At 37.6% G+C, this 23,724-nt stretch overlaps 1 protein-coding gene across 2 annotated transcripts; it reads right to left on the bottom strand.

Moving 5' to 3' along the window:
* Positions 1-7,627: 7,627 nt before the first annotated feature.
* Positions 7,628-9,578, bottom strand: LOC149203081 (uncharacterized). 2 transcript variants are annotated; one of them, XM_089403341.1, is made up of 6 exons: positions 9,358-9,578; positions 9,008-9,200; positions 8,824-8,893; positions 8,505-8,660; positions 8,327-8,384; positions 7,628-8,164 (listed from the first exon to the last, which is right to left on the bottom strand). In XM_089403341.1, exons 1-4 carry the CDS (start codon positions 9,485-9,487, stop codon positions 8,544-8,546), a joined length of 510 nt encoding a protein of 169 aa, XP_089259467.1. In that variant the 5' UTR covers positions 9,488-9,578; the 3' UTR covers positions 7,628-8,164; positions 8,327-8,384; positions 8,505-8,543. The 2 variants fall into 2 exon arrangements, with proteins under 2 accessions (XP_089259467.1, XP_089259466.1); XM_089403340.1 differs by lacking the exons at positions 7,628-8,164; positions 8,327-8,384; positions 8,505-8,660 and having other exon boundaries at positions 8,669-8,893.
* Positions 9,579-23,724: the final 14,146 nt, after the last annotated feature.

Genomic DNA, 23,724 nt, shown 5'->3' with positions numbered 1-23,724 from the left:
AAGTCACTAAATTAATATATAAAAATTTTTAATATTAAATTTCATTCAATAATATATCTTAATATAATTAAAAAATATTTTTATAATAATATTTATTTTAAAATTTATATACATAAATTACATATATAATTTAAATATTAAAATTTATTTTTATTATGTAGTGATACTATATTAAACAAAATATAAGTAACTAAAAATTGTAATTATATGACACGAAATAAATTAATAATAATTTTTTTATATAGTTAAAAAAATTAGCAATTAAATTTTGCAATATAAAATTATTTTTACACTACAATGAAGATTAAAAAATGTTCAAACATCATTCATAATAAGTTAAAGAAATGAAGTATTATTTAAGAATAATTTAATTGATTCATTATTTAATTTAAACGTGTGAAAACATTTTTTAATGAGTAAAACCAAAAACATTTACATTTAAAAAGAAACTGATCATCATATTTATTACGAATAAACAAGTAATTAAATGATTTTTTTTTTTAAACATATTTGTTGAAACATAATATTAAATCATTTTTTGATTTGTGCATATAAATGAATCAATTTTGTTTTTTAAAAAGCTATGAAACATATGGAAAGTGAGGGTAAATCACATTTTTAATAACCAGTCGTCGGAAAAATGGTAATATGAGAAAAAGCTTTGTAGAGTGTTCGTGAAATAGTACTACATCACCATTGGTTATTATTAGTCTTTACCATTTGGTAATGGTCAGGGACTATAGTAATCGAAAAGATGGAATTTAGCATTAATTTCACTTGTTAGTCCCTGCCATTTGGCAATGCCCAGGGACTATAGTAATTGAAAAGATGGAATTTAGCATTAATTTCACTTGCTTACCATTACAAATGACAAGTGACTATTACGAATAACCAAAATTTTAAAGAAAAATTAGTTTGATAGTCTTATTTAGCCTCTTCCCGAGGCGGGAGGGGCTTTAACATAAGTTATATTCCCTTTTCCGTTGGCATTTGGAATTTTTGCTTAGTAGAGTAAACTAATGCCAAGCATTAGTTTAAAACATTAAATGTTATACTGAATTAAATTAAACCTATAACAACTGAATTGAATTAAACCTAAGCTCATAAGCTTCACGGCAAGGTCAGAGACTTGGCATGTCCATCTGCGAAGGCTTCTACCTAGTGCGCCTGTCGCCTGCCACCTACCACCGCTTCAATCTAGGTGCCATTCCATAAACTGGAACAGTTGTCCCTTTCGCCAGATTGCATGGGAGAGTTTTCCATAAGCCAGAGTCCTTGAGTCTTTGGAGTACCTGAGTCCTCTGCATCATAATGGAGTCCAGTCCCTGAGTCTTTTGCATGATAATGAAGATGAGCTATGATGAGCCAGTTCTTCTGCATCATAATGAAGATAAGCTATGATGAGCCAGTCTGTGGCTTGAAACTTGAAACAGTAGAGCAACAAGTAAGAAACAATTTTTCATTCTTTGCTCATTTCATGCAAAATCAATTTCCATTATGAATTCACTCTTTGTCATCATTTCTTCATTTTGAATTCACTATTTGTCATCATTTCCAGTGAATTTTCACACAGTGAATTTTCATTTATGATCTTTCACTGAACATAACTTTTTCCAGTCAATTTTCATTTATGATCTTTCACTGAACACAACTTTTTAATTTTTTTATGAAACTCTTAAAAGCTCAGATTAGAAACAAAAAAACTCACCTTTGTGCAGGCTGTGCAGGCTGGCTAGATTGATGGCTTGAAGAACATGGTCCTTGCTCCTTCCACCATGAATTATCAGTACTTTCACCTGAAACCTTTTTCTTGCATACCTTTGTTGGTTCACGGGCAATTGGACCAACCGGTTCAACGCCTCGAGTATTCCCTGGTTCACCATCAGATGCGCGAGGCAGATGCGGAAGACTGCACCCCCTGTGAGAAACTGAAAGGCCGTGTAAAAGTAAAGGAACCCTGCAGGGTAAACTAAAGGTCCTGTGTCCCCTCTCAGCTCTGCATAATTCCTCTCCCCTCCTATGAAGCCCCTCACTTGCCCTTACTCAACACCAATATAAATGAAACAGATTCAACCTCATGTTCGTTCATGTTAAATATCTCACACACCAATAATCAATTATTTGTTTGCTTGTAAATCCATCACAAACGAAGACGAACAATGTGCATACCCTTTTCTGTATATAAACCTATACTTACCTGTGACATGTAAGCATCCCAATCGATCTTAGTATCTGTTAAAAAACGAACGTCTGGGTTAAACTTAGACGGAAGTCGAAAGACATGGAAAAAAAAAGGTAGCAGATAAGACAATGAAAGAGGTGGGAAGTTGGGGAGGAGGAGCGGAATTTACATGGAACATATGCAATAATTGCACAAGTTAACAGACTGTCCGCGAGTCCAGTGCCTCGAGTATTGCCTGGTTCGCCGTCAGATGCGCGAAGCGAATGAAGGGCGTCACCTGGTTCAAACAAAAATAGGCCGACTCGAGCTCCCGTCAAGGGCGGCTCTGGTCCTGCTACTGACTGCCGCCAGGTAAAAAGTGCCTCGAGTCCTCATTTTTCTGGAATCTCACGACTCTTTCCTTCACAAATTTCCCCTCCTCAGGCTGTGCATGTGTTCCCTTGAAGTTGGTCGATACAAAACCCCAAGGCCCGAGCTAAATTCCTCAGAATATTCATTTCCATAAACAAATGCCTTCTTAGGGTTCACCATGAATTCATTCCCATAAACAAATGCCTTCTCAGAGTTCACTATGAGTTCATTCCCACGTCTATTGACCTGCATTATGAAAGCGTACAAAAACAAAGACCAAGAACGTTTCTTCCAACGGTAAAGGAGGTTTCAGAAGCATATGCCGCCCCCATCTGGTTTTATTTTGACATTGCTGCAGTTGATGACACCTTCGGGGCGCATACTGAGCCTCCATGGGGGTGGCTGGTGCAGCAGACCACACCTTCGTTGCGGGTACTGAGGCTTCAAGGGTGTGGCTTTAGAAAAGCATCTGTCAATGTGTTTAAGGTCACCTTCCACACGTCTTCGCTTCTCATTTTCAAAGTTCAGGAAGTGGGAGGCCGTTCGCTGAAGAAAAAGCTGAGCGTCAGGAGCAAGACAACATCTGTCAAAATGCATGTAAGCGAAGTTGTTATTATAAATAATTGAAACTTGCATTTATATTATATATTAAATTGTTTATAAAATTTTGTTTTCCCCTTTTTCATATATTTTCATTGTTTGAGCGTTCTAATGCTACTCCTTGCCTCCTTTCTCATAACAGGTTTACGCGCGATTTCTTCCCTTCTAAAAGGCCTCTTCCTCCTTTACTAAATCGGGTGTGGTTTCATCAATTTTCTCCACAAAATCCGTGAAGTTCTCTTAATTTTTTAGAGGGTTGGGTTTTTATAGTGTTATCTACGGTTAATATCAGCGAAGGGCCTTTAGATCCGAAGGTATTATGGGGCAACGATCTCTGATATACAGTTTTGTCGCGAGGGTCACTGTGGTGCTTGCGGAGTACACAGAATTCAAAGGCAATTTTACAAGTATTGTTGCTCAGTGCCTGCAAAAGCTTCCCGCCAGCAACAACAAGTTCACATACAATTGCGATAATCATACCTTCAACTACCTTGTTGAAGATGGATTATAACTTGTCTAGTTGGATTGTAGACCTGAAAAATCATTAAAATTGTAAACATCAAATAGGCTGGTTGGATCGTAGACCTGAAAAATCATTAAAATTGTAAACATCAAATATTAATATATGCTATGTTTTGTAACTAGTGGGATGATTTTCATTTGAAGAAGAGCTTGATGTTTTGTCGATGGTTCAGTTGTCAAGGAAGCAACAGGATTCGAACCAGCGCCCTATCAGAGAATCGCTTCCCGGAGACAAGCCCTTCTCTGGCGTGACCATTGCATTGTCAGGTCGAATGTCACGTCCTCAGGTTGCACTTAAACCCCATCAATTTTTTCTGATATATTATGTGACACATTTAAGTAACGGTTCTTTCATATTATACGGTTTGGTTCCATCATTTTCTATTCAATTTTAGGATTTGTGTCTATGTTTTCAATTCAGTTTTAGTAATAATATAGATCTATGTCTAAGGTGTTTTTTTACCTGCAGGGAAAAAGGAATCCCTGTAAAAGATCCGATATCCTGTTGTTGTTTCTTCGGAATCAGGGAACTTTGCCCGCTGCGAGATTACAACCACTGATTTCAACAACTGAACCCATGCGCCTAATGCGTTTAAACCCGCACCAATTTACTACTACAGGCCATGCTGCTCTGATACGTGCTTATTGACTCTACTTTGACTATGCTGCTTTAGCTATCGTTCCGCACTGGGCTATGCTGCTCTCGTTTGACCCACAGCTATTGGTCGTTCTTGTTGTTCTATATGCCTCTATCTAACTATTGGTCTCTTGTACGCGACCTCTCAATCAGACCTTCCAATATCCAACCTTTTCTCAATGCTTTTCAATCCATGTAGTCTTTGGGGAACTTCACTGATTCAGCCACTGTCGGCAAGAAAATATCCTCTTCGCCTTCTTTCTAAGGCAGGGACTAGCTGCTTCGCAGCCTTCCTTGTTAGATTGTGAAGTTGAAAGTTTAGATGCCACAATTTTGTTTGGCTACGACACCCTCTATTTAATGTAGGATGTGGCGATGGAATTTCGAGCTTCCCTCTCCCTCAGCAGGGAATTCAACATGTCCATCGAGGATTATTGATCATAGGTTATAAGGATGTTTCAATGGTCACGCTTCTCTTTCCATGCTTCATTGCTCTAAGGGGAATCAAGATTGATATTTTGGTTCTTATATTTAAGATTCACAAGATAGTCAACCACTTTATTTCCATATTGACAAGAGTGTGAGGGACGGAGGACATGAAAGGAGGGTGATAAAGAATTAATGCGAGAGATGAATTAAAGGAGGGAGATAAAGAATTAATGCGAAAGACGAATTTTTCAAGCCTTTGGATTTGATAGATTTTATCTAGAGAGAATCCATTAATAATAGTCTTTTGAGTATTAATAGCTAGTTGAGGGTCTCCTTACACTTGAAGCTTCATAAAGCAATTGATAATAGCTAAGCATAGGCATGATTCCAAAGAAAAGAATTATGTTGCATTACTTTTTTACTTCACAACTATTAGTAAACAAAATAAGTCTTTACCATCACAGTTTCGATAGATACCTTTAAAGCCATCCAACCTCGATTTCCTTTTAAAGCACTATCAAAATTTAATTTGATAAACTCTACTCATGAGATAAATATTTTAGGTGATTCAACTCCATGATGTAAGGAAACATGCCACCAAAGGGGGATATGTAGCAGGGGAGAGCTCAAGTCTGGCTAAAATATCTATTCATGTGGGCTTGCTTTCCAATATTGTTGATTCTAGTGGGGGGATAAAATTGTTTCTTAAACACTATGTAGGGTGATTGGCCAAACCACAAAAACTATAGAGTGAGTTTGATGTTCTTCTCTTCTCATATGAATCATAGGAGGAATCGTGGCATCATAACCCAAGCTCTGTTAAAGATCAAATTATTGAATATTCCATGATAATATTGATAAAAAATACCTATGAGGCATGCATATTTTCTATCAAAATGCCCAAAGAGCAACAAAACTCAATCTCATATGCTTTCTAAAAAGTTGCAAGAGTTAAAGAGGTGCTCCATGTCTTCTATGTTAGCTCTACAAAGAAAGAAAATTGAAGGACCCTCAAACCCTTTTCTTCTAATTCTATTCTACGACAGAGCTCAACATCAGTAACACTTTAAGCCAGAGATGTTGAAGCCAAATTATGCTCAAGATAAACCATTTCATTTTTTCATAAGAGCTCAATATAAATTTCTAACTATAAACACCTAATTAAATAATGTGATACACATAAATATTGTACTAATGCATAAATAGAAAGGAAACTAAATGTTAGGTGGACACATAGTATTGTCTTGATGTTGAACGTGATGATGTGCTTTACAATTGAAGTCACAAATTGTATGATCATCTTGATTCTAGTGGAGCATTTTCAATATTTTAATGAAGAAACGTGTGGACTTATTAAGTGGAAAGGTGTGGTCTATATTGGAACTGAGGTTGGAGAATTTTGTTTTTTTATTAAATGAATGGATAAGATTTCCTCCCTTGAGAATATTCTTTTTTCTTATACATAATTGGACAGATCTAATTAGGGATTTCTAAAAAGTTTCTCAGTTACAAAATTCATCCATTGAATCGTGTCCTCCATAACCCATCCTAGCCATGTTACAAATTCAAATCATTTTTTGTGTTTTGAATTCATTTGTATAGGCATTTACGATTAGATTGATGGAGGAATTACATTTTTCTTGCAGAACAATGGCATGCAAACATCAAGTTGACGTGAAATTGAACCAAAATAATTTAGGTTTGTGGGGGAATACATAGCTATGAGAAATATTATAGTGACTTTGAGTGTGACTATACCTTCAACATAGAGGTCACGAGTTCCATTTACGTTTTGTGGAGTGGGTTGCATGATCGCATTTATTGCTTTTTATTTTATCATTCCACCCGAAGGTGAAGGTCCTATGGACTTGAATATGAATATGTATTTGTGTAGAGCAAATAATGATGGTGCAAAGAAGAGAAGAGAATCCCACCATCCTCGCCATTCTTCTTATTTTGAGCTCGGTAAGTGATACCATGCTATCCAGCAAAATAGATAGCTGCAAGAACCCCGCATAAAGAAGTTCTTGATGGCCACCTCTTGGATGCCAAAATGGTTGTTAGACATAAAAATGTAGAGTATTTTGTCTCTATTCTCGTAGAGGCCATGCTGTGCCATGACATTTTGGTAAGCCCTATAGCAACAATGTTGATGATAGTCTAAGGAAGAACTGAGGAAGATACCATGATATTCAATTATTGTTACACCATATTGCTCTTCTTCTTGCTCACTGAATAAATATGTATACAGATTATCTTTGTTGATGAAATTACTTGTGTGCTTATCTTATTTGTCTTTTTAAATCACTAATATTGTTTTTATTCAAAGCGAGAGAAGACTATTGATGTATGGTAAACCATAATAAAGTATTGTTAAAGGGGATTTGTAGAATGCAAGATGGAACTAAAAATATTCCAATGACTTGAAATGTTTGCACACAGTAAATAACCCAAAAATAAATAACTTCCTTAACCCTATTGGTATTATGACCTCTAGCAAGGCAATTTTAAATGTAACCAAAAATTAAAATAAAAAGGGAATGAAGGCAATGGCCACAATTATTCCAATAAAATGATTAGATAATGAAACATTGCATGTCTATTAAATTTTGGTAATTCATTGGTGATTTAAAAGTGTTTCAAAAAATTTAAAAGTAATAAAATTCTCCAAATTTCATAACTATGCTATTAAAAAAGAGTATATAGAATTTTAAATAAAATTGATTACAAAACACTTAAATAACCTTAATGTTATAATATTAAAAATTCTATTGACTTGAAACTAATATCAACGTGTCCACGCCATGATTCCAAGAACGTGTAGGTTTAATAAAAAAATTTAAATCAACAAAATTGTGAAATAATATATTATTTTTGGTGATGTAGCGTAAAGTGAATCGTGCGATGATAAAAGTAATGGCCGAATCCATTGTCGACGGATTTGAAATAACTTTAGATAAACCTTTTAATTTTAGAAAGATCAAACTTATTACATTATAAAATATAATACATTCGGATGCAAGTGGCGATGCAGGAAAGGATTTGAACAAAATAATATTCGCATGCCTGCTGTGGTGCAGAATCCAGATGAAGAAATTGCTTTGCAATTACATGCCACTTGCAACGAAGCTCCGTTGACGTTGCAAGTTGCGCTTTCCTCTGCCGCCCATGCCCGGTGAGCTTCACCTGCCACACTGTGCTCACGGTCCGCAGTACGGAAAACGCGTTGCCGTCATCGGCAGTACGAAAATGCGTTCGTTCCCTCGATTAAAAGGGCGAAAATTCCCGTTGATGCCATTAAAAGTCAATAGCACCCACCCACATTTTAAATTTGCTGTCACCGACAACCCAACGACAGTATGATCTGTTCATCGGAATCCTTCCCTGCTTTCGAAGGCAATGACGCCGTCTCCATCGTGCTGTAAGGAGCCACGCTGTTCAATCTGAACTCCACCAGAAAAAACCATACCTCAATACACATTTGGGTATTCAATCATCTCAATTTAAACTAAAAATAATGGATAGATGATCTATTCGATTCATTTACTATTCAATCATCTAAATACACGGACAAGAAATTGTAGATGATGCTAGAGTTTGATTACCTCGCCTTTCGCTTTTGGAGGAAGCGTTGCAGAGACAATTTCTTCACTATTTCCAAGCCTGCACGCGGAACAAGAAACCAGGTTAAAACAATTTATACCCAAAAAAAACCCTTCATTTACCCTTTGACATTCTATCCAACCCCAATTGAAACTAACATATGTGCGATATGCGTCTTACCTGCTGCCACTTTTTGAGGTTGATTTTCATTGACAGCGTTCAATGCACATTTGGAAGGCTGCTGTCCGATATCTCTTCAATTTTGCCGCTGGTAATCTTAGATGTTGTTAGGTTGCTCGAGCTATTGGCACTGGCAAGCTTCAGAATGTCTTGAACCTGCCAAGAAAATGGCAAAGTACTCCGTCAAAAATATAATAAACTAAAAAGGATGACCAATTCGTGTTGTTTTGTCAAAATGTACACATTTTTTCTTGATGCATTGTATGTGTTGCTCGGATAAAAATAAGACATTCTGGGCAGACATATCATAAACATTCACCTCTCCGTTATAGAAAATAGTGAATTGAGATGTGGATATTTTCTCCGGCACTTCTGCTACAACGAACCGGCTGAAAAAAAATGCCATAAATATATAGTTAGCCTTCTGAACATTTAAATCGCTTTCAATTGAAAGAACTCCCTTAAAAATGATTCAAATGGCAAGTATCTGGACAAGTAAATACCTGGAATTCGGAATAGTGAGGCCGATTTCCGAAGACAAGCATATATTTGATTCTATAACTCTTGGGTTTGAACCGAAACCGGTGCTTAATGGAAACAATTCCATAATTTCGACCTTCTTGTCCTCTGACTGTTTGTTCGATGAAATCAACTTTAGCATCATCTCAGGTTTTACCCGCGACAGATGTTGCATGACTGTTCGATTCATGAAAAATAGATACAATATATCAGCAAAAACATTACTTCAAAACAAAGATTGAAGACAAATTTAATGAAAGAAGGCATATTGCACAGATCAATCTGGAAACGTAGCGGCAATAAAGATTGAGCGTGTTTGTAAAAGAAAGCATACATCTCGTCCTGGCTTGGCGTTTTTCAGGACCGAATTCCAAACTATTACTGCCATCCACAACCGTTCCGTTTCTTTCAGAGGTGTTCTGAACGCGTAGATACTCGAAAGCCACAGATCCGTTTGGCGACATAGCTTCCAAACTCAATTGTTCTCACAAATCACCAAATTTCCACTGCATTAATCTACCCTTTTTCCGACCCTATACTCCTTCGGGAGATCTATCGAAGTGCCGAATAAATATAGACCATAAGAATTCAGGGGCATGATAAAGCCTGATAAACACGCACGTGGAAGTATTATTGCTTTGATGAATGGAAATGGATCGCAACTTCTCCGTCCCTTTAGCCTAAACACGTGAACCACGTGCTGTGTTTTCCGTCAGACCAAGAGAGAGACTTTGCAACGTGTCATATAACGGAGCCAGTGCGTGACTCGCATTATGCATATTCCCCAAATTTTCCACGGATTTGACGTGATGAATCCTTTTGTGTCATTTACAGGATGGGAAAAACATGGAATGGATTGTGGGGTTGCTTATTGGTATGCAGTTAAAAATGTCGCTGTCTAATTGGTTGGAGGAATTGTCTAAAAAGTTATGGTGATTTGGGTTATATTTAGAGAAAATTTGACAAAGATTTTTGTAAATCTAAGTTATCGCTGTTAAACTTCAAAATTTTAGGTATTTTAGAAGTTTTTGATGGTGATGAATTCATTTCCACCATTAAAAACACTATTCAAACATTGTCTTTACAAGATTTTTTGAAATTTTTTGGCCTAGATTCTGGATAGACAATTTCTCCACCTCATTAGACGAGACCATTAACAACTACTTATATTAAATTCATCATCTTTAACTATTTCATTATAATTTAATAATTAAAAAAATATATTAACATACCATTAAGTTGCCCTATAAATAAGGATACACATGAAAGCCCTGTAAAAGCAGAGCAATCCCTATGAGCCAGGAATACAGAAAACTATGCCAAAAAGAAATTCAGCAATTGCTCAACAGAGGATTGATCAAAGAATCCACTAGCCCCTGGAATTGCTGTGGATTCCATGTAAACAAAAGCGCTGAACAAATTAGAGGTATCCCTAGACTTGTAATAAATTACAAGCCTCTAAATTCAGTTTTGGCTGATGATACTTATCCCATTCCACATAAAGGAGACTTGATCAGGAGAATTGCAGGGGCAAAAATATTTTCAAAGTTTGATTTAAAAGCAGGATTTTGGCAAGTTGCCATTAATGAGGAAGATAAGTTCAAAACTGCTTTTAGTATTCCTGCAGGGCACTATGAATGGAATGTCATGCCATTCGGTCTTAAAAATGCTCCTTCAAAGTTTCAAAAGGTCATGGATGATATTTTTAAGCCATATTTTGATTGGCTACTTGTATATATTGATGATGTTTTAATTTTTTCCAAAAATATTGATGATCACTTTAAGCATGTAAATATTTTCATGAAGTTGGTCAAGAAAAATGGGCTTGTGCTTAGTAAAAAGAAAATAGAAGTATTCCAGACTTCTATAAAGTTCTTAGGCCACCAGATTTCTAATGGCCAAATCTCTCTGCAACAACATGCCATTGACTTTGCAGACAAATTTCCAGATGTCTTAAAAGACAAGACACAACTGCAAAGGTTCCTTGGCTGCCTAAACTATGTAAGCAGTTTTTATCAAGACTGTGCCAGTGACAGAAATGTGCTCAATAAGCGGCTTGGCAAAAATCCCCCTCAATGGTCAGATGTCCATGCCAGAGCAGTGCAAGAAATCAAAGCAAAGGTAAAGTCCTTGCCTATACTATACATAGCAGATGATGAGGCATTCAAGATAGTTGAATCCGACGCTAGTGACATAGGCTGGGGAGGGATTCTAAAACAAAAAGTTGCCAAAGAAGAACAAGTGGTACAGTTTGCCTCAGGAGTATGGAACCCAGCAGAACAAAATTATTTTGTTATTGAAAGAGAAGTGAAAGCTGCATGGAATTGCATCAGCAAGTTTGCAGTATATCTAATAAACAAGCCTTTTCTTCTCAGAACAGATGCGTCAGCAATGAAGAAAGTCCTATCCAAGGACATCAAGAAACCAGAAGAAGCAAAGTTTGCCAGATGGCAGGCGCTCTTTGCAAATTTTGATTTTTCCATTGAGCACATCAAAGGAGAGGAAAATTGTCTTCCTGACTTTCTCAGCAGGGAATACCTTGAACAAAATGTAGCACATATCATGATGATTATTACTGAGTGGGACCAGCACCAAAAACAAGAGGTCTTGAGAACCATTCCAGATAATCAAGACTGGGATACATACAGAGACAATTGGAGACCCACATGGCAATTAAGGAACACAAAAGTCCTTGATGCCAACTTACAGCCTCACACTGATCTCCAACATTATGTACCTGAAAGAAAGGTGTACCCAAAGGGCAGAAAATGGATCCATGATATGATGTATGACAAAGCAAAAGCAGATGCTGGAACCGCAAGACGGGCCCTGGAAACGAATTTTCATGACATTGGATGTATCTGGCACCATGTAGGCCGTGACACAGGAATCTATGAAAGCTATTATTGCATCTACCGAACCAGAGACTTGTGGATCAACCAACCCCAAGTCCAACCGTGTGCTCGATGGCCCGGAAATGATCCCAAAGTAATGTTCCCTGACACAGTTTATTATTTTTCAGATTATAAAAAGCTGTGGTGGGACTTCATGAATGTTGATGACAGAGAAGAAACCCATTACACAAAGTTGAAATTCAGTGCAATGGCAGCATCCCAGAAAAATCTACAATGTGAATGGTTTCAGAATTGGTGGACAGATTACGGAGTTAACAGAACAGCCATGGACCCAGTATATCATGAAGGATATGAAAGAAAATATTGTCATAGATGTTTTGAGTACAACATTGGGGAATGTTTCCATCGCATATACAGCACAGTCAAAGAAATGACAGTTCAAGAGTGGGATCCTTTTCACATGACAAATTATTCCCTCCAGGAATACATGAGAGAGCACTTAGAATGGTATGTCTTAACCAAAGTCCAGCATCAAATCATACTGGGTAAACCCATGATAGTCCGGAGGATTTATACAAAGGCATGTGATGATTTACTTTATAAAAGAAACAGATTCCCTGATCTGACTGTATTTTGATTACGTACCAGTCACAAGGGCTTAATTGTGACCAAAGTTCCCGTGGGCTTTACTGTTTAAAAGCTTCCACAGTGTAAATATTCTTATCTAGTCTTTTCTCGTGGGCTTTTTGTACAAAAGTGTCCACTGTGTAGATAGCCATAATGTCCGAATCTACTTTACAGACTATATCTCATGCGTTACCCGAAAGCAATTATTCTGTCTGTTTTATTTCCTAGGCCTATAACTTCTCTTTCAGCAGAGACCCAATATTTCGCTGGAACATTTCTCATGTTAAGAATATTAATATCTGCACCAGAATCTAATAATGCAGTCATGAAAAATATCTGGCCTTGGATACAGATTTTTACCTTGACATGATGTTGCTGATATGTGATGGTAAATAATCTCATATCTTGAAAGCCAAAATTTGGGTCTGACCTTCCTTCAGCAACTTGAATTTCTTGGCTATGGGCTGTTGTGTTCCAGGATTCTTCTTCTTTTTCTTCTTGAATCTCCTTGCCTTTCTTAATTTCTGCAATTTGAGCTTTGATTGCAGAAATCTCTGCTTTGAGTTGGTGGATTTCACCGCTTACTTCTCCCAAAGTCAGGGATCTTACTTTCCCTGGTTTCTGGTGATGCATCTGGAAAGACTTAGTGTTTCTTTCATAGGATGCATCGACAAACAAAGGTTTCTTACCTGATTCTTTTGAGGCTTTTGATTTAAGCTGATCTATGAATGCTTCTATCAGGCGGTTCTTCATGGCTCCTTCTTCCATTGTCCTAATATGTGATAAAATCTTCATTTCTGCTTCTTCTTCAGCAGATGCCATTAGGACTTTTTCTTTAGGAGGCTTTGTTCTTTCTTCTTCTTCTTCGCTGGAACTGTACAGAAATTCAAAATCATCTTCATAAAATATATGACATGCACATTCTTCTGAATTAGAACAAGAACATTCAGATGATTCAGAATCAGTATACTGGCCCATATTAACTTGAAATTCTTCTTCTGAAGTGCTAAAAGAATCAAGAGACGATTCCTCTAATTGGTGCTGCTGGGCTGAGTCTTTGATAATAAGATTTGGGCACCTTTCTGTAGCATGGGTCTTTGATTTGCATCTCAGGCAAAAGCTTGGACATGAATGCTCTTTTTTAACCTGTTTGGCCTTTTGAGCATAAACAACTGTCTTTTTTCCCTTATTAAGCTTTGATTCTTCCCCTTGGGGACATCTTGAAGCTGTATGCCCAGTCTGGCCACACAACCAGCAAGTAATTTTGTCCCATTTTTCTTGCTTGGATGTATGCAAATGGATGTCAGAAGGAGTATAATAATGGGTTTTTGGGATATATTTGTAGTGGCCCTTCTTTTTATGGCTTTTATCCCTTGTAGAATACCTCCTTTTATTTTTTGGATAATCCCTTCGATTTTTGTAGAAAGTCTCTTTGAATTCTCTTTTGGCCCTCTTCCTAGACTTTCTCTTTTTGATCAATGGGTCATCTATTGTCAGACCATATTTGCTGCAAATGGACTTTCTATCTGGCAGTCTGGACAGTTTTTCCAAAGACTTGTTTACCTTCGAGCTTGTACAAAGACTTACCAGTGTCTTTGTAATAAGGGAATAAATTTCTCCCCATGTATAAGACTCAAAAGGTAACTGAAAAATTTCTTGCAATCTAATATAGTCAACAAATCTAGAGGGTAGAGCAGCTAGATATACCTGCTTCCAGAGCAAGTTTTTGGAATCTTTCACCTCATAGATTCGCTGCATCCAATCTCTATGGAAATCATCAAATTGAGACATCTTATGACATTTGAGGTTCATCAAAATGACCTCATGTTTGTTGGCAATTTCTGTCTCACAACCACACCAATGTTCTAGAATCATTGATGTTAGTGCACCAATCATATTGCTTATTACAGTACCATCAGGATTATGAATAACATCTCCTTTTTCATCCTTGAGCACTTCTGCTTCCATGGTCTCAATAAGTTTAGGAGAAGATTCAGTTTCCCACCATCTGAGAAGAGTACCTGTAAAACATTGGATGATAGTTCTGCAAGCATCTACCTCTGATTTTCCTCTAAGACACATGAGTTTATATTCAGTATACATTAAATCAATCATCTGGCGAATTTGGCCAATGCTCATGTTGTCTATGTTCCATTCTCTGTGGGAATCAGGGAAGAAAGTATGGGCTTCAGACAATTTTCCCTTCCCTTCAATGTCAGGAGCAGAGTATCTCGAAAATCTATGTTCAAGAGGCTCATAGATTGGGAGGATTTGTGTTTCCTGAGATTTTTGTTCTTTTGTTTCTGGTTCCCTGAATAAGGAAGCAATACTGATGTGTTCAGACTCATCAGTCTTTGAGATGGTTTCTTTGGGGAACAGCAGAGGGAATTTCTGTACATTCCTTATTGGATTCTCAATCTTTATATTTCTTTTTACCAGGAAAGAATTTGGAACTGGCTTTTCAACTTTTGTGACCTGCATCTTTTCAAATTTCTCATTTAAGCCAGTAAGGAGTGTCTTAGTTACATCAATATGTCCAACTAAGTTTTCTCCTATTTCTTCAATCTTATTCAATGATTCCTTGGTGTAAGAACAAGTCATGCTGGAATCAAATTGTAAATTATTCAAACAAGAATTTACACAATTGAGAGAAGACTGTACAATATCTACTTGCTTCTTTACATCTTCTGCTTTAGCCACATTCATTTCTAGACCCTTTAGAGTAGTATTGGTCCAATTTAACTGTTCACTAGCCTTTTGAATTCTACCATCAATTCCTAAGGCATTATCATCTTTTTGAACCAGGGGAATGGCTTTGGCTGCATTTGTCTTTTCTCCCAAGATGATTCCTTTATATGGGGGAAAAGTAGTAGGGGTTTCAACTGTGGATCCATTAATTGCAGTCCATCCATGCTTATCAGTCATACTGCTAGAAGTAGCACCAGTTAAAACATTTATAGGAGCAATTTTATCTTTCCATGAGTAGAAGGATATCCAAACATTATTTACTTCCATATAATGTTTCCAGTCTGTGGCTAACTTTCTTTTCTGATCTGGGGTATATCCCTGGTCAAATTCATCTGCTTGAGGATTTGTATACAAATCCCAATTCAACATTTCTTTCATCCATTTAGAACTGATTTGTGATTTTAAGCATCCATCCATAAGTGCAAAAAACTTATGCATTTCCATGACTGCAGGTTTTTTACAGTCAGAAGGAATCTGTTTGAATCTGCATTCTGGAATCAGTTCTGATTGCTCAAGTTTCCCTAACCCATACCTCGGCTTTGCTGGTCTCATTAAGCAAATCATCTGAGTAAGCCTAGGGTCTTCTTCTTCTATTGAATGGATCATGAGAACATGATCTGAATCGGGCTCAGGCTCATGTGGGAAAGGAATATCAGAACATTTAGGATTCGGGCATGAGCTGATAGAAGTGGATGGAGGAGCAACACCAGTGCGAGGATTATGGTGCAGATGAACATTCTGTTCGGCTAGAGTAAGCAGATTTACGACATTTGTACAATCTGGACATTTTACTTCTAAAGAAGAAAAATTAACAAGCTGAGCTAATTCGAAAAGTTGTGGATGTTTACAAGAAGAAAAGGATGATGATGAACAGGCGGTATCAACAGTGGAAGGATCTCTGTAGTATTTGGATGATTTACAAGCAGCGTATATTCTTCTCCAATCAATAGTTGACCTGCGAGGAAAGGATATGACTGCATTGGAAGCATTTTCAGTTATATTGGCAGAAGTGATATTTCGGGGAATTTGTGGCCTGGAGTGGTTTACAACCCAATGTTCAGGGAATTGCAGATCTTCCCACTTTATCAATAGATGTTCAATCTTTTGATTCTTTGGGTCAGTTTTGACTACCACACTTGATTTGGAATCTCGACTGGGAGTATGACGGATTGCTGCTAGCAGGGGCTCCTGTCACGAGCTTGCTCTTTCTCTGTGTCTCTTCGTATTTCTCTGGTGGCCAACTCCTGATGAACCAGTGATGAACCTACTTGGATCTTTCACACTCTGCAGGCCTCAACAACGGCGTCCCCGCCTTCAAATGGCCTTGGTGTCCCTTCGATCTTTTGGTGAACTTCCTGCGAACTTGGGATGAAAGCACAAAGAAAACTACTACCACAGCGGGCTTATAAATATACAGAGGTACTCAATAACAGAATGGCATACTCATTTTATTCAGAATGGAGAAAATTCTCACAGGATGCTTACAGATCTTTTATAGAAATGGATTCTATACAGAGATAGACTAATCTCACATTTACCGGACTTTTCACAGCTCAAAATTTAGCAAGTTACTACCGGAGGCTGCTGGCGAGGTATAGGCTCTGTCTCAGAATCAGACTTAACACCCAAACACTTGACTCTTCTAATGGTTTGGCCACTTTAGGTTCTTATCAGTGCCGAGCACACTGATACGCAGGCTTCTCAAACCAACTAAGGACTTTGAGTGATTTCTCGTGTTGCAAGCAGATCAGACTGGATGTCCGCAGATGCAGAGCAGGAGAACACTCGACTCAAACACACACACAAGACTCTTCAAATGCCGATCCCCAACAAATGAACCTTACCCTTCTTATATAGGATGAGAAGGGGGGACAAACATTACTGTTGGTCGGACAGAAATGACTTAAAGCTTAAAGAATCATTACTTTTCAGTGTTTATCAGAGCGACGTCCGCACAAATATTCGGGTCCATAAAACAGACAGAATAATTGCTTTCGGGTAACGCATGAGATATAGTCTGTAAAGTAGATTCGAACATTATGGCTATCTACACAGTGGATACTTTTGTACAAAAAGCCCACGGGAAAAGACTAGATAAGAATATTTACACTGTGGAAGCTTTTAAACAGTAAAGCCCACGGGAACTCTGGTCACAATTAAGCCCTTGTGACTGGTACGTAATCAAAATACAGTCAGATCAGGGAATCTGTTTCTTTTATAAAGTAGATCATCACATGCCTTTGTATAAATCCTCCGGACTATCATGGGTTTACCCAGTATGATTTGATGCTGGACTTTGGTTAAGACATACCATTCTAAGTGCTCTCTCATGTATTCCTGGAGGGAATAATTTGTCATGTGAAAAGGATCCCACTCTTGAACTGTCATTTCTTTGACTGTGCTGTATATGCGATGGAAACATTCCCCAATGTTGTACTCAAAACATCTATGACAATATTTTCTTTCATATCCTTCATGATATACTGGGTCCATGGCTGTTCTGTTAACTCCGTAATCTGTCCACTAATTCTGAAACCATTCACATTGTAGATTTTTCTGGGATGCTGCCATTGTACTGAATTTCAACTTTGTGTAATGGGTTTCTTCTCTGTCATCAACATTCATGAAGTCCCACCACAGCTTTTTAAAATCTGAAAAATCATAAACTGTGTCAGGGAACATTACTTTGGGATCATTTCTGGGCCATCGAGCACACGGTTGGACTTGGGGTTGGTTGATCCACAAGTCTCTGGTTCGGTAGATGCAATAATAGCTTTCATAGATTCCTGTGTCACGGCCTCCATGGTGCCAGATACATCCAATGTCATGAAAATTCGTTTCCAGGGCCCGTCTTGTGGTTCCAGCATCTGCTTTTGCTTTGTCATACATCATATCATGGATCCATTTTCTGCCCTTTGGGTACACCTTTCTTTCAGGTACATAATGTTGGAGATCAGTGTGAGGCTGTAAGTTGGCATCAAGGACTTTTGTGTTCCTTAATTGCCATGTGGGTCTCCAATTATCTCTGTATGTATCCCAGTCTTGATTATCTGGAATGGTTCTCAAGACCTCTTGTTTTTGGTGCTGGTCCCACTCAGTAATAATCATCATGATATGCGCTACATTTTGTTCAAGGTATCCCCTGCTGAGAAAGTCAGGAAGACAATTTTCCTCTCCTTTGATGTGCTCAATGGAAAAATCAAAATTTGCAAAGAGCGCCTGCCATCTGGCAAACTTTGCTTCTTCTGGTTTCTTGATGTCCTTGGATAGGACTTTCTTCATTGCTGACGCATCTGCTCTGAGAAGAAAAGGCTTGTTTATTAGATATACTGCAAACTTGCTGATGCAATTCCATGCAGCTTTCACTTCTCTTTCAATAACAGAATAATTCTGTTCTGCTGGGTTCCATACTCCTGAGGCAAATTGTACCACTTGTTCTTCTTTGGCAACTTTTTGTTTTAGAATCCCTCCCCAGCCTATGTCACTAGCGTCGGATTCAACTATCTTGAATGCCTCATCATCTGCTATGTATAGTATAGGCAAGGACTTTACCTTTGCTTTGATTTCTTGCACTGCTCTGGTATGGACATCTGACCATTGAGGGGGATTTTTGCCAAGCCACTTATTGAGCACATTTATGTCACTGGCACAGTCTTGATAAAAACTGCTTACATAGTTTAGGCAGCCAAGGAACCTTTGCAGTTGTGTCTTGTCTTTTAAGACATCTGGAAATTTGTCTGCAAAGTCAATGGCATGTTGTTGCAGAGAGATTTGGCCATTAGAAATCTGGTGGCCTAAGAACTTTATAGAAGTCTGGAATACTTCTATTTTCTTTTTACTAAGCACAAGCCCATTTTTCTTGACCAACTTCATGAAAATATTTACATGCTTAAAGTGATCATCAATATTTTTGGAAAAAATTAAAACATCATCAATATATACAAGTAGCCAATCAAAATATGGCTTAAAAATATCATCCATGACCTTTTGAAACTTTGAAGGAGCATTTTTAAGACCGAATGGCATGACATTCCATTCATAGTGCCCTGCAGGAATACTAAAAGTAGTTTTGAACTTATCTTCCTCATTAATGGCAACTTGCCAAAATCCTGCTTTTAAATCAAACTTTGAAAATATTTTTGCCCCTGCAATTCTCCTGATCAAGTCTCCTTTATGTGGAATGGGATAAGTATCATTAGCCAAAACTGAATTTAGAGGCTTGTAATTTATTACAAGTCTAGGGATACCTCTAATTTGTTCAGCTCTTTTGTTTACATAGAATCCATAGCAATTCCAGGGGCTAGTGGATTCTCTGATCAATCCTCTGTTGAGCAATTGCTGAATTTCTTTTTGGCATAGTTCTCTGTATTCCTGGCTCATAGGGATTGCTCTGCTTTTACAGGGCTTTCCTGTGTATCCTTCTTTATAGGGCAACTTAATGGTATGTTGCTTTCTGTGCCAAAAAGCATTTGGCTCTTCTGAACAACATTTTTCTTCCAGTTGTCCTTTCAGTTCTTGGATTCTTCTTTTGATTTGGGGTAGTTTCAGCTGTTCTTCTACTCTCAATGTGCTTTTTAGATCTTTAAGATCTGACAACAAAGATTCTGCTTTGTCTAATTTCTGCATGGCTTGAACCATTGTAGAAACTCTTGGAGTTGAAACATAAGGAAGCTCAATTCTTTTTCTTCTACCTTTAGATGTAGGTACAGAAATGAAATAACCAGCTCTACTTCCTTTCAACCTGGCTGAGCCATGAGGTTCCACTGCAGCTAAAAAAACATTCCCTAATATACAATCAACAGGGATGTCTGCTATGGCAAACTTCATGTATACACAGTGGGTATCAAAACATAGTGAAGCTCTAGGAATTTCATATTTGAGTTTCTTATTTCCTAGGCCTATAACTTCTCTTTCAGCAGAGACCCAATATTTCGCTGGAACATTTCTGATGTTAAGAATATTAATATCTGCACCAGAATCTAATAATGCAGTCATGAAAAATATCTGGCCTTGGATACAGATTTTTACCTTAACATGATGTTGCTGATATGTGATGGTAAATAATCTCATATCTTGAAAGCCAAAATTTGGGTCTGACCTTCCTTTAGCAACTTGAATTTCTTGGCTATGGGCTGTTGTGTTCCAGGATTCTTCTTCTTTTTCTTCTTGAATCTCCTTGCCTTTCTTAATTTCTGCAATTTGAGCTTTGATTGCAGAAATCTCTGCTTTGAGTTGGTGGATTTCACCGCTTACTTCTCCCAAAGTCAGGGATCTTACTTTCCCTGGTTTCTGGTGATGCATCTGGAAAGACTTAGTGTTTCTTTCATAGGATGCATCGACAAACAAAGGTTTCTTACCTGATTCTTTTGAGGCTTTTGATTTAAGCTGATCTGTGAATGCTTCTATCAGGCGGTTCTTCATGGCTCCTTCTTCCATTGTCCTAATATGTGATAAAATTTTCATTTCTGCTTCTTCTTCAGCAGATGCCATTAGGACTTTTTCTTTAGGAGGCTTTGTTCTTTCTTCTTCTTCTTCGCTGGAACTGTACAGAAATTCAGAATCATCTTCATAAAATATATGACATGCACATTCTTCTGAATTAGAACAAGAACATTCAGATGATTCAGAATCAGTATACTGGCCCATATTAACTTGAAATTCTTCTTCTGAAGTGCTAAAAGAATCAAGAGACGATTCCTCTAATTGGTGCTGCTGGGCTGAGTCTTTGATAATAAGATTTGGGCACCTTTCTGTAGCATGGGTCTTTGATTTGCATCTCAGGCAAAAGCTTGGACCTGAATGCTCTTTTTTAACCTGTTTGGCCTTTTGAGCATAAACATCTGTCTTTTTTCCCTTATTAAGCTTTGATTCTTCCCCTTGGGGACATCTTGAAGCTGTATGCCCAGTCTGGCCACACAACCAGCAAGTAATTTTGTTCCATTTTTCTTGCTTGGATGTATGCAAATGGATGTCAGAAGGAGTATAATAATGGGTTTTTGGGATATATTTGTAGTGGCCCTTATTTTTATGGCTTTTATCCCTTGTAGAATACCTCCTTTTATTTTTTGGATAATCCCTTCGTTTTTTGTAGAAAGTCTCTTTGAATTCTCTTTTGGCCCTCTTCCTAGACTTTCTCTTTTTGACCAATGGGTCATCTATTGTCAGACCATATTTGCTGCAAGTGGACTTTCTATCTGGCAGTCTGGACAGTTTTTCCAAAGACTTGTTTACCTTCGAGCTGGTACAAAGACTTACCAGTGTCTTTGTAATAAGGGAATAAATTTCTCCCCATGTATAAGACTCAAAAGGTAACTGAAAAATTTCTTGCAATCTAATATAGTCAACAAATCTAGAGGGTAGAGCAGCTAGATATACCTGCTTTCAGAGCAAGTTTTTGGAATCTTTCACCTCATAGATTCGCTGCATCCAATCTCTATGGAAATCATCAAATTGAGACATCTTATGACATTTGAGGTTCATCAAAATGACCTCATGTTTGTTGGCAATTTCTGTCTCACAACCACACCAATGTTCTAGAATCATTGATGTTAGCGCACCAATCATATTGCTTATTACAGTACCATCAGGATTATGAATAACATCTCCTTTTTCATCCTTGAGCACTTCTGCTTCCATGGTCTCAATAAGTTTAGGAGAAGATTCAGTTTCCCACCATCTGAGAAGAGTACCTGTAAAACATTGGATGATGGTTTCGCAAGCATCTACCTCTGATTTTCCTCTAAGACACATGAGTTTATATTCAGTATACATTAAATCAATCATCTGGCGAATTTGGCCAATGCTCATGTTGTCTATGTTCCATTCTCTGTGGGAATCAGGGAAGAAAGTATGGGCTTCAGGCAATTTTCCCTTCCCTTCAATGTCAGGAGCAGAGTATATGGAAAATCTATGTTCAAGAGGCTCATAGATTGGGAGGATTTGTGTTTCCTGAGATTTTTGTTCTTCTGTTTCTGGTTCCCTGAATAAGGAAGCAATACTGATGTGTTCAGACTCATCAGTCTTTGAGATGGTTTCTTTGGGGAACAGCAGAGGGAATTTCTGTACATTCCTTATTGGATTCTCAATCTTTATATTTCTTTTTACCAGGAAAGAATTTGGAACTGGCTTTTCAACTTTTGTGACCTGCATCCTTTCAAATTTCTCATTTAAGCCAGTAAGGAGTGTCTTAGTTACATCAATATGTCCAACTAAGTTTTCTCCTATTTCTTCAATCTTATTCAATGATTCCTTGGTGTAAGAACAAGTCATGCTGGAATCAAATTGTAAATTATTCAAACAAGAATTTACACAATTGAGAGAAGACTGTACAATATCTACTTGCTTCTTTACATCTTCTGCTTTAGCCACATTCATTTCTAGACCCTTTAGAGCAGTATTGGTCCAATTTAACTGTTCACTAGCCTTTTGAATTCTACCATCAATTCCTAAGGCATTATCATCTTTTTGAACCAGGGGAATGGCTTTGGCTGCATTTGTCTTTTCTCCCAAGATGATTCCTTTATATGGGGGAAAAGTAGTAGGGGTTTCAACTGTGGATCCATCAATTGTAGTCCATCCATGCTTATCAGTCATACTGCTAGAAGTAGCACCAGTTAAAACATTTATAGGAGCAATTTTATCTTTCCATGAGTAGAAGGATATCCAAACATTATTTACTTCCATATAATGTTTCCAGTCTGTGGCTAACTTTCTTTTCTGATCTGGGGTATATCCTTGGTCAAATTCATCTGCTTGAGGATTTGTATACAAATCCCAATTCAACATTTCTTTCATCCATTTAGAACTGATTTGTGATTTTAAGCATCCATCCATAAGTGCAAAAAACTTATGCATTTCCATGACTGCAGGTTTTTTACAGTCAGAAGGAATCTGTTTGAATCTGCATTCTGGAATCAGTTCTGATTGCTCAAGTTTCCCTAACCCATACCTCGGCTTTGCTGGTCTCATTAAGAAAATCATCTGAGTAAGCCTAGGGTCTTCTTCTTCTATTGAATGGATCATGAGAACATGATCTGAATCGGGCTCAGGCTCATGTGGGAAAGGAATATCAGAACATTTAGGATTCGGGCATGAGCTGATAGAAGTGGATGGAGGAGCAACACCAGTGCGAGGATTATGGTGCAGATGAACATTCTGTTCGGCTAGAGTAAGCAGATTTACGACATTTGTACAATCTGGACATTTTACTTCTAAAGAAGAAAAATTAACAAGCTGAGCTAATTCGAAAAGTTGTGGATGTTTACAAGAAGAAAAGGATGATGATGAACAGGCGGTATCAACAGTGGAAGGATCTCTATAGTATTTGGATGATTTACAAGCAGCGTCTATTCTTCTCCGATCAATAGTTGACCTGCGAGGAAAGGATATGACTGCATTGGAAGCATTTTCAGTTATGTTGGCAGAAGTGATATTTCGGGGAATTTGTGGCCTGGAGTGGTTTACAACCCAAT

This window comes from Pinus tabuliformis, chromosome 2_1 (genome assembly GCF_031772625.1).
Source record: "Pinus tabuliformis cultivar Carrire ecotype Pingquan chromosome 2_1, CPIR1, whole genome shotgun sequence".
NCBI classification, from domain to species: domain Eukaryota; kingdom Viridiplantae; phylum Streptophyta; class Pinopsida; order Pinales; family Pinaceae; genus Pinus; species Pinus tabuliformis.
The sequence above is the reverse complement of the archived record's forward strand: the minus strand, read 5'-3'. Positions and strand labels throughout refer to the sequence as shown.

Coding starts and splice junctions, on each gene's coding strand:
- LOC149203081 (XM_089403340.1), bottom strand. CDS start 9,487: ATGTCGCCAAACGGATCTGTGGCTTTCGAGTATCTACGCGTTCAGAAC. Junction 9,201..9,357: donor ACGCCAAGCCAGGACGAGAT/GTATGCTTTCTT, acceptor TGAATCGAACAG/TCATGCAACATCTGTCGCGG. Junction 8,894..9,007: donor CTCACTATTCCGAATTCCAG/GTATTTACTTGT, acceptor ATTTTTTTTCAG/CCGGTTCGTTGTAGCAGAAG.